Below are 17,762 nucleotides of genomic sequence, written 5' to 3' on the forward strand. Positions count from 1 at the left end.
AGCGATTGAGACTACGAGCATAACATAGACAACCAAAAGTGTGTATATGATCAAGTGACGGTCTTTTTCCATATAACACCTCAAAAGGTGTTTTCCAATTCAAAATAGATGAAGGAGTACGGTTTATCAAATGCCCGACAGCCATAATACATTTACCCCAAAATTTGATGGGCAAGTTAGCTTGAAACCGCAAGGCTCGTTCTACATTGAGAATTTGTCGATGTTTTGCTCGACACGACCGTTTTGTTGGGGAGTGTCGACCATTGAAGTTTGATGCACAATACCAAGTTGCTTAAAGTAATTTTCCATACATGTAAATTCTTTGCCATTATCACTGCGTATGATTTTTACTTTGGCATTAAATTGACGCTCAGTCATCGCCAAAAAATCTTTAAGAGTTTGAGCGGCCTCATCCTTATGTTTTAGCAAATAGACCCAAATGGCACGGGAATGATCATCGACAATGGTCAAAAAGTATTTAAAACCACATATGGATTCTTCACGGTAGGGTCCCCACAAATCACAATGAATAAGATCAAAAATTCCATTTGCTTTATTTTCACTAGGAACAAAGTGTTGTCGAGTTTGCTTAGCTCTAAAACATACATCACAATGTTCTAAAGTCTTAGAATTATACTAAATACTACCAATTGAAGGAGACAATGATTCTAACACTTGTTTACAAGGATGACCCATCCTTTTGTGCCATAATTCGACATTGACTGGATCAACCACCTTATTAACACGTGTTGTCACATTTTCCTTCAACACATACAGTTTGTCACGTACTTCACCCACTCCAATCAGCATCTTCAAAATGCAGTCCTGTACGATACACAAACAGTCAATACATTTCAACATGTAGTTTTTATCTCTAGTCAACCGAGTAATTGAGATGAGACTACATTCCAAAACCGGAACATATAAAACATTTTTTAGCACTAACGATCCCAACAATACTTTTCCTTCTCCTATAGCCATTACATAATCACCATTGGCCATATGAACATTCCTATGTGCACATGCAAACCCTAATGCTTGGATCTAGGTTTCTCTAATTAAACATGCATTGAATCCAAGACTTCTAATAGCTAATAGAGTATAAGAACAATACAAAATCAGAGTTAGAAGCATACCTTGAAACACTTGTTTGATCTTCTAGTTCTTGGAGCTTTAGAGTCACAAATGTCACTCCTCTAATGGCTTACAAACACCAACTAGCAAGAGGATGATTTGAGAGAGAGAAGAGGGAATAGAAATCGGCCAGGGTTTCTTTGCTTTAGTAGAGGTGCCGATTTCCCTTGCCCTAAGGGTCTATTTATACTTGTAAGGCTCCTAGGGTTTCACCCTTAAACCCTAATTGGATAACTTTTACTCAAAGCAATCCAAATCCTTTCCATGATAAGCCCTTGGACGATTTGTGGCTTATCCCAAGCCCTAGAAATCGTCCAACCCTATCCATAAAGGATTTACAGCCTAAAGTGTAACTATCAAACAATTGACAGTTTATACCCTCTTATTTAATTAATCTCTTTAAGTCACCAAATTAATTCTAATTAATTTATGACTTATATTAATCAAATAACAATATTATTATTCCTTATATTATTCTCATAATATATATTACTAATATTTATTCTCTCATAATAAATCATCCTGTCAAGTTGCTATGGTGAAGGCAACCCAAAAGGATCATGCACAATCGGGTCAAATACTTGCCTAATATAGTTGTAGCCTTAGACACTATTCCAACAGTCTCCCACTTGGATAAGTCTAGTAACTATATGCACAAGTACAATTCGATTTGCAATCGTAGCTCTCAAAGACGCTGTTAAACTCTGATCTATTCAGTCTTGTCCTTTAGATAAGGGATCGTACAGTCCTCTGTTAGATATCATGCTGACAATTCTATGGAATGATTTGTCTAGCATTTGGTTTCTCGATCTCCGATTTATTCGACATAGAACTTAATCGAACACATCAATTCAGTTATGACCGGGCCCGACACAGAAGTCAAATCAAATCATCGAGCGGCTGAGATATCGCTTTACCCTCTTGGGATAAAAGTAATAGATAAACTTCGACTTATATGCATTTACTTATTCATTAATCAACTATACACAACAATGCGTTTTATGACACCGAGTTACTGATGCGTTTTCGCATTATCAATGTACAACCAATTAACAAATAACAAACAATATATCTAGGTTTTAAGACTATATGATATTATCGTCTTGCATTCACCCTTTTATATCAAATTCCATAAGGTGATTCCAGCAAGCGCGGGTTTGTTCCAATGCTCAAAACCAGTTCATAAGCACTCATGAACGTTGCAGCAATCCTTTGCTATGTCTAATACCATTTAGACAATCTACACACCGATTCATGACAATATTCATTCATACCTACTTCCAACATATGAACGATTGTGGACAATTTTGAATAATTCGATTATTCTTAATAAACTCAATTATTCTGGAAGTCAAAACATGCAAAATGAAACAATAGCTAAACAATTAACATAAGACAGTAACATTACTCATAAATAATACTCTTTTATTTAATCATCAAATGTTAATTACATTTATCTATTACACGTTTCTACTATTATCTAATCTATACTAATATCATCCTTCAGCCCAATACTCCTAGCATGCTGCAAGTGCTTAACCCTACTCAGTCCCTTCGTAAGCGGATCTGCTGGGTTATCTTCTGATGATATCCTCTTCACTACGAGTTGTCCTTCTTCTACACGATGTCTAATAAAGTGATATTTTCTATCGATGTGTCATGATCTACCATGATCTCTTGGTTCCTTGGTCAAGGCAACCGCTCCTTCATTATCACAGAAAATCTCCATGGGCTCCTTTATGACAGGTACAACTCCAAGGTCACCAATGAAGTTCTTCAACCATATCACCTCCTTCGACGCTTCACTCGCTGCAATGTACTCTGATTCGCACGTTGAATCAGCTACGGTTTCCTGCTTGGAACTTTTCCAAGTCACTGCTCCTCTATTCAGGATAAAGACCCAGCCCGACTGCGAACAGTAGTCGTCCCTGTCGGTCTGAAAGCTGGCGTCGCTATACCCTCGCACCTTCAAGTCATCACTCCCTCTGAGGACTAAGAACCATTCCTTCGTCCTCCGAAGGTACTTAAGGATATTCTTCACTGCAATCCAATGGGCTTTGCCAGGATTCCCTTGATATCTGCTAACCATGCTCAAAGCAAAGGCTACATCAGGGCGAGTACAAGTCATAGCACACATGATTGAGCCAACTGCGGAAGCGTATGGTACTCGACTCATTTCTGCTATTTCAGCTTCGGTACTCGGACTTTGAGTCTTACTCAACTTGGCGTTACTTTGTATCTGTAATTCTCCCTTCTTCGAGTTTTCCATGCTAAAATGTTTTAGTACCTTCTCTAAGTAAGTGTTCTGACTAAGTCCTATTAGTCTCTTACTTCTTTCTCTCACTATCCTTATTCCCAAAATATAAGAAGCCTCTCCGAGGTCCTTCATAGCGAAGCACTTCCCGAGCCAGGACTTAACCTCCTACAGAGTCGGGACGTCGTTTCTTATGAGTAATATGTCATCGAAATATAGAACGAGGAAGCTTACTATACTCCCACTGGCTTTGACATATACACATGATTCATCTTCGCTTCGTACAAATCCAAACTCTTTGACTTTCTCATCGAAGCAAAGATTCCATCTGCGAGATGCTTGCTTAAGTCCATAAATGGACTTCTCAAGCTTACACACTCTATTCGGATGCTTCGGATCCACAAACCCCTCCGGCTGAGCCATGTAAACATCCTCAGCCAACTTCCCATTAAGGAAAGCGGTCTTGACATCCATTTGCCAAATCTCATAATCATGAAATGCGGCAATCGCTAGCATCACTCTAATAGATTTTATCTTCGCAACTGGTGAGAAGGTCTCATCATAGTCAACTCCGGGAGTTTGAGTAAAGCCCTTCGCGACCAATCGCGCTTTATATGTGTGTACGTTTCCATCCATGTCGATCTTCTTCTTGAAGATCCATTTGCACCCAACGGTCTTACGTCCGGGCACATTATCAACCAAATTCCAAATTTGGTTATCATACATGGATTGGATCTCGCTATCCATTGCCTCTTTCCATTTTGCAGACTCCAGGCCTGCCATGGCTTCCTTATAGCTATTAGGTTCATCAAGGTTTATTAGTGTACCATCACTAATGTACATGTCCCCTTCGGTAGTAATATGAAAACCATAAAACTGGGGTTGAACTCTAACTCTTTCGGAACGTCTAAGAGGTAAGGATTCGTCAATCGGTTCAACCGGAGTTTCCTCCTCGGGTTGAGTGCCAGCGGTAGAGGTTCCTTCATCTATCGATTCTTGAATCTCTTCAAACTCGATTTGCCTCCCACTGTCTCCTTGGCTTATGAGTTCTCGTTCACGGAAAACTCCTCTCCTCACAACAAAGACAACATTGTCCTTCGGTCTATAGAAGAGATATCCAAAGGATTTCTGCGGGTAGCCAATGAAAATACATCGCTCACTACGAGGTTCGAGCTTGTCGTGAGTATCTCGTCTTACGAAAGCCTCACAACCCCAAACCTTGATATGTGCCAACGAGGGAGCTTTCCCTGTCCACATCTTGTGAGGTGTTTTGGCAACCTTCTTAGTAGGGACTCGGTTAAGGATATGGGAGGTAGTCTCTAAGGCATACCCCCAAAAAGAGATTGATAGTGAAACACGACTCATCATAGAGCGAAACATGTCCAACAAGGTTCGATTACGCCTTTCTGCCACACCATTCAATTGTGGTGTCCTAGGTGGCGTCAATTGTGAAACTATCCCACACTCCTTGAGATAATCATGGAATTCAAGACTTAGGTACTCTCCTCCTCGATCGGATCGACGCATCTTGATTTTCCTGCCCAATTGATTCTCCACTTCATTCTTGAACTCTTTGAACTTTTCAAAAGTTTCTGACTTTTGCTTGATTAAGTAGATATACCCATATCTACTATAGTCATCAGTAAAAGTCACATACAAGCGGTTCCCATCCTTCGTGGTTGATCTAAACGGTCTACATACATCGGTATGTATTAGGTCCAATAGATCCTCACCCCTTTCACACGTACTTGTGAAGGGTGACTTAGTCATCTTTCCAAGAAAACAAGATTCGCATGTGTCATCTTCCCTAAGGTCGAATGACTCCAACACTCCATCCTTTTGGAGTTGGGCTATGCGTTTCTTGTTAACATGTCCAAGACGACAATGCCATAAGGATGCTTTATCCATACTATTGGAAGAATCCATGCATAAAACATCATTTCCTAAGTTATCTACAATCATAACGGTTTCATAAATTCCATTACATGGTATAGCTTCAAAATAAAAGACACCATTTAGATAAGCCAAAATAGAACCATTCTCATTATTAAAAGAAAATCTAAAACCTTGTCTAAACAAACCATGAAATGAAATGATGTTTCTAGCCATTTCTGGCAAATAGCAACAATTGGTCAAATCTAAAGATAAACCATTCCTAAGCACTAAAGAATACACTCCAATCTTGGTCACAGGCGACGATCTTCTATTCCCCATGATTAGATTTATCCTTCCAGGCTCCACATCTCTATTTCTTCTTAGTCCCTGCACATTAGAACAAATGTGGTAACCACAACCGGTATCAAGAACCCAAGAAATAGCATGAGATGAATCGTTAGATTTAATTATGTATATACCTGCGAAAGACGGCTTGATCTTTCCTTCCTTGATGGCTTGCAGGTACTCTAGGCAGCTTCTCTTCCAATGTCCTATCTCGTGGCAGTGGTGGCACTCTGCCTCCTTTGGGTTAGGGCAGGGTTTAGCAGGATCAACTTTGGTCCCACTAGAAGAGGCACCATCTCGGGGCTTAACCTTGTGATGGTTCTTAGACGAAGCCTTCCTCTTCTTTCCCCTTCCTTGTCCAATAGCCAAAACAGGAGCAGCGGGTGGATTGGGAGTTGGTGCAACAGACTTGTCCTTGAAGTTGCTCTCAGAGACCCTCAAGAGACCTTGGAGCTTGCTTAGGGTGACCTCTTCTTTGTTCATGTGGTAGGTCATCCTAAATTGATTGTAACGGTGAGGCAAAGAGTGAAGCACCATGTTGATCGCCAAGTCTTCCTCAAAGTCAACATTCAACTTGCGAAGACGGTCGACATACCTTTGCATCTTTTGCAGGTGCACGGTAAGAGACTCTCCATGACCCATTTTAGCAGAAATCATGTTAGTGAAAATCTCATAATGCTCTTGTCTCGCGTTTTGGTGGTATCTCTCCAACAAGTCTTGGTGCATCTCGTATGGGTACATGTCCTCATAGGACTTTTGGAATTCGGAGTTCATAGTGGCTATCATGATGCAATGTACCTTCGTTGCATCACGCTCGTGAGTTTCAAAAGCGGTCATTTCAGCCGGAGTAGCGATTTCACGGTTGATTTTCTCGAGCTTTTCATTGAGGACATACTCCTTGTCCTCATAGCGAGCAATAGTGCGAATGTATCTTATCCATTCGCTAAAGTTCGTCCCATCGAAAATGACCTTTTGACAAAGGCTCATCAATGTGAATGAACTAGTAGCAGCGTTGTTTGCGTTTGACATCTACAAATAGAAAGGACAAAGATAGATTAGAATATGAATCCCTAATTATCACCCAATAAGAAAATTAGGGCTAGGATCCAACAACAATATTTACATATTAGAAAAGGGATGCCGTAATTTAACATGCAAACAATTTGAAGGTAAGTGAATGACGATTCAATAATTCTCCACCATGAAAACCTAACTTTAAGTTCTAAATGTATTGAGAATTCCTAGGTTTAGATGAGATTCATTGAAACTTTTCAATGGCATGTTTAAATCTCGATATGCCCCTCTTGTTTGTGACTGGGATACCGAGGATCACAAAGCGGGTGTGAATTACCATGCAAATTCACATGGTGCCTTCACGATCACCTATTCGATGTGCCGGTAAACCACACACGCTCCACTAACTTCTTAGCAAAGGTGCAAAGTGTAATTTCATGGGATTGCATCAATTCACTTTTCCTAAAGTAACTAAGATTGGGAAATTTTTTGAAAAACATGTAGTTACTTTGTATTTCATATTATACTTTTAATGAGAGGATGAGGTTGCCCTATCCTACCCGTTTGGCTAACGACCCTCCACCGATCAAGCAAGCGGTGGGTGTGAGTGTACACCCATTAAGCGCCATTTTATATGCCGCAACCTTATACCCACCTTATAGACCGGTTTCGTGCATGAGACCTACTAACGGTAAGACTAGCATTTTAGTTATACATACATATACATATTAATCTTGTAATATTATATTAGTATAGGGTTGATTTTTTTAAACTTGTAAAATTCTAGGGTTTGAAATTTAAATTGTCTAAATCAAACTTTTAATCACAAAACATAAATTTCAAAACTTGAGGGCAAGTTTTAAACATTTAAAACATGGAGGATCAAATAACAAATAATCTTAATTAACAATTAATTCCATAATTATCCATATTTGATTTATTTAATGATTTCTTGCAAAATAATTTACCAATTTAATCAAATAATTAATTAATTATCACATAAGGAAATTAAATATTTTATTAATTGATAAATATCTTTAATTAGATCAAGATTATAGTCATATATATCAAAAAATCGGATTAGGGTTGATCTAATATGATAAAGGCAAGTTTCCATAAGATAAATATCAAAAAATCCCGATTTTGGCCCTTCCTGACGCTCGGACTCGCCGAGTTCCCAACTGGACTCGCCGAGTCCACCATGGGACTCGCCGAGTTCATGACTCAGAACCACAAAATTCGAATTTTGCAAGCAAGAAACAAACAATCATGCATCAATTTAATAGAAACCAATCTAGGCTCTGATACCACTTATGGGTTTTGGCCATATGAACATTCCTATGTGCACATGCAAATCCTAATGCTTGGATCTAGGTTTCTCTAATTAAACATGCATTGAATCCAAGACTTCTAATAGCTAATGGAGTATAAGAACAATACAAAATCAGAGTTAGAAGCATACCTTGAAACACTTGTTTAATCTTCTAGTTCTTGGAGCTTTAGAGTCACAAATGTCACTCCTCTAATGGCTTACAAACACCAACTAGCAAGAGGATGATTTGAGAGAGAGAAAAGGGAATAGAAATCGGCCAGGGTTTCTTTGCTTTAGCAGAGGTGCCGATTTCCCTTGCCCTAAGGGTCTATTTATACTTGTAAGGCTCCTAGGGTTTCACCCTTAAACCCTAATTAGATAACTTTTACTCAAAGCAATCCAAATCCTTTCCATGATAAGCCCTTGGACGATTTGTGGCTTATCCCAAGCCCTAGAAATCGTCCAACCCTATCCATAAAGGATTTACAGCCCAAAGTGTAACTATCAAACAATTGACAGTTTATACCCTCTTATTTAATTAATCTCTTTAAGTCACCAAATTAATTCTAATTAATTTATGACTTATATTAATCAAATAACAATATTATTATTCCTTATATTATTCTCATAATATATATTACTAATATTTATTCTCTCATAATAAATCATCCTGTCAAGTTGCTATGGTGAAGGCAACCCAAAAGGACCATGCACAATCGGGTCAAATACTTGCCTGATATAGTTGTAGCCTTAGACACTATTCCAACAGTTTTTATCTCTAGTCAACCGAGTAATTGAGATGAGACTGTTGGGTTTTGAGCAATCTAACACTTCCTAAGTGTGCATGCAACCCTAATAAACCTTGGATCTATGTTTTCTTCTAAAATACATGCAAATAATAATATCCAAGGTTTCTTCCTAACTAGCATAGCATAAGGATTATGAATCATAAAACTACTAGTAGAAATACATACCTTTTGATGATGGTTGATTGTTTGGAGTTTGAGAGCCAAGCACCAATAGTGTGAATGCCTCAAATGGAATCACAAATCACCACAAACACTTGGAAAACTTTGAGAGAGTGTATACACACATAGAAAATCAGCCACACACACAAAACCACACTAGTGGCTATTTCATGCAACATAAGCATGCTTATATAGTGTGCAAGGTTAGGGTGAAACCCTAATAACCCATGACCTTTCCTTTTCCAAGGATCCATGGGTTAAAAGCTCCATGGATCATCCATGGACTTCCATACAAGCCTAGCCCATTAACAAATGAGTGTTAGCCCACACTATATAAAACCAATAGCCCACAATCTAATTAGTCTTCCTTTTAATCTCCAAATTAATTCATAATTAATTTAAGACTAAGACTAATTAAATAACTTCATATTAATATATTATACCTTACAATATATTAATAAACATATGTGTATAACTCTCATAAAATTATCCATAAATAGTTCGGGTAAAGTGCAACCCAAATGGACCATGCCGGGTCGGGTCAATTATGTACCAAATAAGTTATGGACTTAGACACCTTACCCAACAGACTCCCACTTGGATAAGTCTAATAATTATATTTGTGTATGTTACTTCAGGAACCAAGCAGCAATCGTAGCTCTCGAAAACTCTGTTGAACTATGAAGCGCCATTTTAGATAAGTGATCATATAATCCTCTGTTCTCATGATATCAACCGGACAAATTCATGGAACAACGTCGTACTTATTGTCCAGCAGTTTGTTTCTCGATTTTTGATTTGTTTGACAAAGAACTTAATCGAACACATCAATTTTAGTTTTGACCGGCCAGCACATAGGTCACAACAAAATCATCGAGGGGCCCAAATATCGCTTCTATTTCTAGAAGGAACAGATAAACTTCGACTCATATGATTGTTCTACTACATGTTGAATTGTACACAAAGGCACGTGTTATAACATCAAGTTACTGATGCGTTTACGTGCAATCAATGCACAACCAACTCATAGGTAACAACTCATATCTCTAGGTTTGAAGATTTATATGATATTACCGTCTCACGATCACTCGAGATAAATTCCATGAAGTGATACAAGTGAGCGTGGGTTTATTCCAATACTCATAACTTATGAGCACTCATGAATGTTGTAGCAACCATTGCTATGACTAAACCAATTTAGCCATCTACAAACTCGATTCATGACAATCTTGATTCATACCTACTTCCAACATATGAACGACTATGAAGTGTTTAAATAACTTAGTCATTCGGAAGGAATAACCTAGCTATTTTGGAAGTCAAAACATGCAAAGTGAAACACAATAATAATCGAATCCAATATGGTCTCAGAACCCTTTTGAATATAAATAGAACTACCTTTTATTTATCACCATATTGATTACACATTATTCATTGTATAATGTTTCAAATAATCAACTTAAGACTTGAATAAAAACAACAGTCGTCCCATGCTCCTAGCATGTACACTTTGTTTTTCTAAACAATAGTTATGCCATACTCCAAGTATGCACACTATGTTTGTCTATGATCTTTACATTGTGATGTAGATCAATTGAACATTATTCCAATGAAACTCATTTCACAATCCCAAATCCTTATTGTAAATGTGAGAATCCCCGATTCCTATCATTTACCAAAAAAGCTGTTAGATTTTAAACTTTTATGCAATGTTCCTCTTGTAATGATTATGCACAAAGTCACCAAAACCTTGTCACCAGTCATTACAGAGTATTCCAAAGAAGGTCAACTTCTATGGAACGGAAGTCTCATATTCAAAGTACATTGCTTTGAACATCCTTCTTGCATTAAGGTTTTCTAATCTTACATAAATTGAATAACTTCCACCTATGGAGACATTTCCATAGTCCCATTTTGACTATCACTTCCGAACAAGAGTTACTTCTTTTCAGAATATGTCAATATGGTCCTTTCCGACAACTTACATCATACTTCCAACTTTCCCTGAGCAACCAATCTTTGGCGAACCTCAGATTTGTCCTCGACAATTGCTTAATCACTTTAGTCAGATTCAGTTCTAGACTTTTTCCTTCCAAACGCCCTGAGCATTTGGAAAATTTAGAAAGGATGAATATTATAGCACATGAAATCGATCCTATATCCGAAGCATATGGGACACGATTCATGATGTCTCACATAAAGACATGATACTACACCGGTCTTTTGCTACAATATTTTTTTTATTTGCCATGTTTTCAAAATTTAACTATGAAGAGGGATGCCGTAGTCATAATTGAATTTTGAGAACGCAATATATATAGAATTTCCTTAAGTCGAACCATTCAGACATAAAATTCATATATATATATATATATATATATATATATATATATATATATATATATATATATACATATATACACTTGACTAAAGATGATTAAAATCTCAAACTAAGCTTTAGAATTGAAACGAAGTATAATTTCCTCTCCCTTAATTATAGCAAAACAACTTTTCAACCCCTACAACTTCACGAATTGAAACTTTGTTTTCTATAATTAACATTGCTAACTTGCAACACTAAACGTAATAATCATGCTGCCACTAATATGATGATTATCAGCATAACACTTATGCTCCCACTAGCTCTGACATATTTCTAGAAATCTGCTGGACTTCTGAAATTTAGATCCATACACCCTTTCTTAGATAGCTCACATGTGTGTCTAAACAATTTTCAGAACTATGAAAAGGGATACCGTAATCATAGTCTTAATTGTTTAGACCGTTGCCATTTCTCACAAGTCCATGTTAGTGTGCCGGTGAACCACACGCGCTCCACTAACGACTTTTGAAAATGCAAATAACACAATTGATATCTACGTAAAATCTACTTAGTGAAAGCGTTTCCTCACCATCATTTTCATGAATCGGAGAGAAACCTTATGACACTTAGATTTTATAGTGTATGAGTTCCTATCCATGTGAATTTGTCAAAACCATAATCACAAGATAAGGTTAGTGACAAATTTAGCCTTACATGGATTAAACTTGTTCAATCTTAGTTTCTTGTCACCTTGGTAGCACAAGGCCCACCAATGCTTCCAAGTTGAACTCTGATAACTCACATGCAAATTCAACTTATTTGAAGTAGGTACAGAAATAAGAATTATGTCAACACGATAGGTTGCAAACCTTAAGTCGTGTGCTAGTGATAAATTACAGGTTTTACTCTTGATTAAATCTTGAAACTCTTTCAGGATCTTTAAGGCTCCCACTGTCCCCTTGACATATAAGTTTCCCCAGTCAAGAACCATTCCTTGACAAAACAAATATTCAAGGGACAATGCGGATTCTTATCAAGACTAACACTTCACACAATTGGTATTAGTTGGTCTTTGTCTCATCCAAGACATCACAACTTACCAATATCAAATGTACAAGAGTAGAAAACATTTTACTCTTACATTTGACTAGTGTTAATAAATCTTCCTTTATGTCACTCAAAGTTACAATCTTGGAGTATGACTCTAAGAATTGTTTTGGAACGAAGTATGACTCATCTTCTTGATTTTAACCAATCCAACAATTCATGACCTCTCCTCTTAGCCATAACAATGCACTAAGACATCCTTAGAGTATGAATTTGTGATATGGTTTCATAATCATTAAGATGATCATGAAATACGATACTAAAGTACTCTCCCATCCTTTCAGATTTGAGAAACTTTTATCTTTCTGCCTAATTTGATTCTTCTCATTTGTTTTGTCATACATTGTATCCTTTCCAATGTTACAGAGTTATACTTAACCTTATAAGTATAATCATATTTACTAATCTTTAGTAAATCATGACAAATCATCTTTGTGGTGGACCTTGACCAGCGCACACCCAATGTACCTAATTCCTTAGTCCTTCAATTGACTCACATATACATGTGATCAAAGAATTAGTCTTAATTTTCAAAGATGAAAATTCTCATTCATCATACAATACAACTTGTATGATTCCAAGTTTCTGTCCAATTGAAACTTGGGTGATGAAAAACTTTCTTTATTTGGTAAATTCAAACACTACCACAAATGAAAGAATCAAATCCACTTTCCAATATTGCTATTACTAGAAACATATAAGCAACAATTTTCCACAGATGCCATTGTAAGGATATTTTTTTAAAAAAATAAAATTAAAACCCTTTTTCTTTTATTTTAAAACTTTGCGGAAAAACTTATCCTTACAATCCACATGAAAACCTTGTTGTTATCTATTCATAAGCAATATATTATAACTCTTAAGCAACAGCTCAAAATTCTGATTACCAAACCATGCGATCGAAACCCACCTTCGCAATTAGAATCAACATATACTTACTTTAAGCTTCCTATCTTTTCTTTGATTCTTAAAAACATCAGCATGTGACCCATTCACATTATGTAATAAGAATCTCCAAATAGGAACTTAATAGAGTTAGACAGTGGACTTTACCCGAAGTAGAGTCAAACCTCTTGACTTGATCAACCTTATGACCTTTCAGGTGAATAGGGCAGCTTCGCAACCAATGCCCCTTCCTTTGGCAACAAAACACATGGACCCTTTGGTAATGGCATATGAGACTATCTCAGACTTAGCCTTTCTCTTTACCATTTGGTCAACCGAGTTGACTATGGCCGATCCCTTTCCATTGGGAAGAGAAATCTTTTTTCTAGATATCTAATGCTACCATTGTCAATGTCCATTTAAGACTTGGGAAGTTGTTCTTTTAATCAAATTTGCTTTGCTGGTGTTCCAAATCATTGCTGATTCCACAACACCAAGCAAATAGATAACATCATTAAGGGTCATGTCATATTCTGTCTCATAGTAGTCCCAAAGAGACTCACTATGTTACTAAGAAAGTGATTGAACATCGAACTTTCACGAGACTTTGACACCCAACTCTCCCGACTTGTCAATATGTGACTTTATCTCCAAGATGTGAGCACACATAGACTATGCTTGCCAATAGGGATTGAGTGACTTTAAACTTTTCAAGAACTTGTGGGTGAGGGAGAATAATTGGAGGAGGTGGAGGAAGTGAAGCATGATGTTAAGGGACACCATCTTCAAGAGATTTGGGAAGATCATAGTTGTCTGAACCAGACATCTATAATGGGAGAAAATCAAGTTAGTTGATTCAAAGTCCTTAATATAACACCCAATATGAAATATTAAGGCTAGGACCCAACACAATATTTTATAATTTGGAAGAGGGATTCCGTAATCCAAGCTATAAAATATTTGAAGGTAGGCGAATGACGATTCACCAATTTCCACCATGAAAAACGAAATAATTTATTAGGTTTTAATTGGATTTGAAATTCCTAGATGCTTTTGAGATTCATTGAACTTTTCAATGGCATGTTTCAATCTCGAGTGTGCCCTCTCAAATTTTGTGACTGGGATGTCGAGGATCACAAAACAAGGTGTGAATAACCATACCAATTCACTTGGTACCCTTAATATTATCACCCAATCAATGTGCCGGTTAACCACACACGCTCCATTGATCTATGACAAACATTAAGTCACCCTTCGTGATCCTTACTATTCCAAGTTAGTGTGCCGGTTAACCACACACGCTCCACCAACGACTTGGTAAGGTACAAAGTGTGAATTCCATGGGCTAGCACCAAATTCACATTTTTCCTAAAGTAACTAAGATTGGGAATTAAATAAAACATTTAGTTACTTTATAATAATCATTATACTTTTAATGAGAATTTAAAGTCATTGTCCTACCCGTTCGGCTAACGACCCTCCACCAGTCAAGCAAGCGGTGGGTGAGAGTGGACACCCATTAAGTTGCCATTTTATAGGCAACAACCTTATACCCATCTTATAGACCGGCTTCGTGAATGAGGCCTACTAACGGTAAAACGACTTGTTCTTATACATATATATAATAATTAACCATTAATGTTATAAATAGTATAAGTGTTGAATTTTAACTTTTAAAACTCTAGGATGTGGAATTAAAGTTTGTGTGAGACTTTACAAATTCCAAAACTTGAGGGCAAGTTTTGAACAATTCATAAACTTTTGGATATTCAAAACTTATGAGTTTTAATTAAGTGTTTAAAACTTTTAATGAAGAGTCTCTTGGAAATCCATAACTTGAGGACAAGTTATGAAGTCCATAAAAGCATTTATTAGAAAAACTCTTCAAAAGTGTAACTTATGACTTCTTAAAAAAACATTTAAAAGAAAAAACTTTTGGAATTCCATAACTTGAGGACAAATTATGAATTCCATTGAAACACATTAAGATCAAGAATTAACTAACAAACAATTTGCAAATAATTCCTATGATCTAACAAAACTCATATGAACATGAACATCCACATCAACAATTTCAAGAATCATATGAACACATATAAACTTGAAATTTTGATTATAACTTTGACCATCATCATTACCACATAAAAAACAGATTTTATGAGTCCAAAACAGTTTAAGGTAATGATTCTAGACCAATTCCAACACCAAAACTCGAAGATATGTTGTCTGGGGGTCCAACTCGTCGAGTGCATGAACCAACTCGCCGAGTTGGATGAATTTTGTCTTGGACTCGTCGAGTCCCTTCATGGACTCGGCAAGTTTGCTGTGCAGACAGCACATAAACTTCGATTTTCAGCAATTTGCATCAAGTATTCAAGAAAACAAGCCTAGGCTCTAATACCACTGTTGGGTTTTGAGCAATCTAACACTTCCTAAGTGTGCATGCAACCCTAATAAACCTTGGATCTATTTTTTCTTCTAAAATACATGCAAATAATAATTTCCAAGGTTTCTTCCTAACTAGCATAACATAAGGATTATGAATCATAAAACTACTAGTAGAAATACATACCTTTTGATGATGGTTGATTGTTTGGAGTTTGAGAGCCAAGCACCAATAGTGTGAATGCCTCAAATGGAATCACAAATCACCACAAACACTTGGAAAACTTTGAGAGAGTGTATACACACATAGAAAATCGGTCACACACACAAAACCACACTAGTGGCTATTTCATGCAACATAAGCATGCTTATATAGTGTGCAAGGTTAGGGTGAAACCCTAATAACCCATGACCTTTCCTTTTCCAAGGATCCATGGGTTAAAAGCTCCATGGATCATCCATGGACTTCCATACAAGCCTAGCCCATTAACAAATGAGTGTTAGCCCACACTATATAAAACCAATAGCCCACAATCTAATTAGTCTTCCTTTTAATCTCCAAATTAATTCATAATTAATTTAAGACTAAGACTAATTAAATAACTTCATATTAATATATTATACCTTACAATATATTAATAAACATATGTGTATAACTCTCATAAAATTATCCATAAATAGTTCGGGTGAAGTGCAACCCAAATGGACCATGCCGGGTCGGGTCAAGTATGTACCAAATAAGTTATGGACTTAGACACCTTATCCAACAGAGACTACATTCCAAAACCGGAACATATAAAACATTTTTTAGCACTAACGATCCCAACAATACTTTTCCTTCTCCTATAGCCATTACATAATCACCATTGGGTAATTTGACAGGTCGTTGAGAGATATCTTGAAGAATATTAAAATCTGCACCCACTCCAGTCATATGGTGAGAAGCGCGAGTGTCAAAGAACCAAGAAGTTTTTGTCTTACCAGATACGTGAGTACTAGATGATGACTTGTGCGAGTTTAAAATGGATTTCAGTCTACTCCAATCTTCTGCACTCAAATCTTCTAGTCCGACTTTATCTGCATCTCCTATAGTCTGTCCTGGTGTTTGAACAACATTGGCTCTAATTTGGCCACCACGACCTCTTCCGACTTGTGTTTTTCCTCGTCCTCGACCACCCGGATGAACTTCAGGTAAACCAATAATGCGATAACATTTTTCAATAAGATGACCATGACGCTTACAATTCTCGCAGTAGGGTCGTTCACCATGTTGTTCCCCTCGCGAATCACGTCCTCCTGTATTTGTTGTTTGAACTAAAAAGCTCATCACTTCATGGCGTTCCGGATTAGAAGACTTTGTCATTGATCCGACCTGTTCTTGTTCAGTGATTTGCGAGTACACCTTATTCATATTGGGCAAAGGATCAATAGCAATAATACTGGAGCGAATGACACTGTAAGAAACATCATCAAGCCCCATAAGGAACTGATGGACCTTTTCATCTTCAACCTTCTTCTCCAGTCGTAAGTTCAAGTCACATTTGCAACCATGATAGCTACACATAGGCATTTTATCATAGTCGTTCAGATCATTCCAGCTCTTCTTGATTCGACCATAATAAACCATAACACTATCTCCATTTTGTTTACAATTTGACACTTCAGTTTTCAACTGATGCACTTTTGCATCGTTACGAACGGAAAATCTTTGTTGAATGTCTTCCCAAAGTTCTTTTGATGTCTCTTTATATGAAATTGTGGAGTGTAGAGTTGGTTTGATGGTGTTGAATATCCATGAAATAGTCATGGAGTTTACTGTCCACAAATCTTCTTTATCTTTAGTGCCTTCTGCTGGAGTGCTGGTTGTTTTATGCTCCTGTCTATGAAGCCCTTTTTCTTTTTCGCTCGAAGAGATACACGAATTGCTTTTGCCCATTCTTCAAAATTTGGGCCTTTCAATTGCGTGCGAGTGATCAAGTTACATGGATTGTCGGTGGAGGTTAAGACAAATGGCGAGATGATTTCCTGCCCTTCATCTGTTTTGGATCCTTCCACCATTGCTAATGGAGTCGTTAATAGAAAACCCTAGATGTATAGTTGCTCTGATACCATGACAAAACAAAACTGAGAAATTAAGAAAAGGTTTTCTGATATTGATTT

General features: G+C 37.1%; 1 protein-coding gene across 1 annotated transcript; it reads right to left on the reverse strand.

The window, feature by feature from the left end:
• Positions 1 to 201: 201 nt before the first annotated feature.
• LOC145050015 (uncharacterized) lies at positions 202 to 17,538 on the reverse strand. Its single transcript, XM_078998334.1, has 3 exons — positions 16,435 to 17,538; positions 674 to 825; positions 202 to 595 (listed from the first exon to the last, which is right to left on the reverse strand). Exons 1-3 carry the CDS (start codon positions 17,536 to 17,538, stop codon positions 202 to 204), a joined length of 1,650 nt encoding a protein of 549 aa, XP_078854460.1.
• Between the last annotated feature and the right edge of the window lie 224 nt (positions 17,539 to 17,762).

The sequence above is a fragment of the Lactuca serriola genome, chromosome 5 (assembly GCF_051521515.1).
Source record: "Lactuca serriola cultivar US96UC23 chromosome 5, Lser_US96UC23_V15, whole genome shotgun sequence".
NCBI classification, from domain to species: Eukaryota; Viridiplantae; Streptophyta; class Magnoliopsida; order Asterales; family Asteraceae; genus Lactuca; species Lactuca serriola.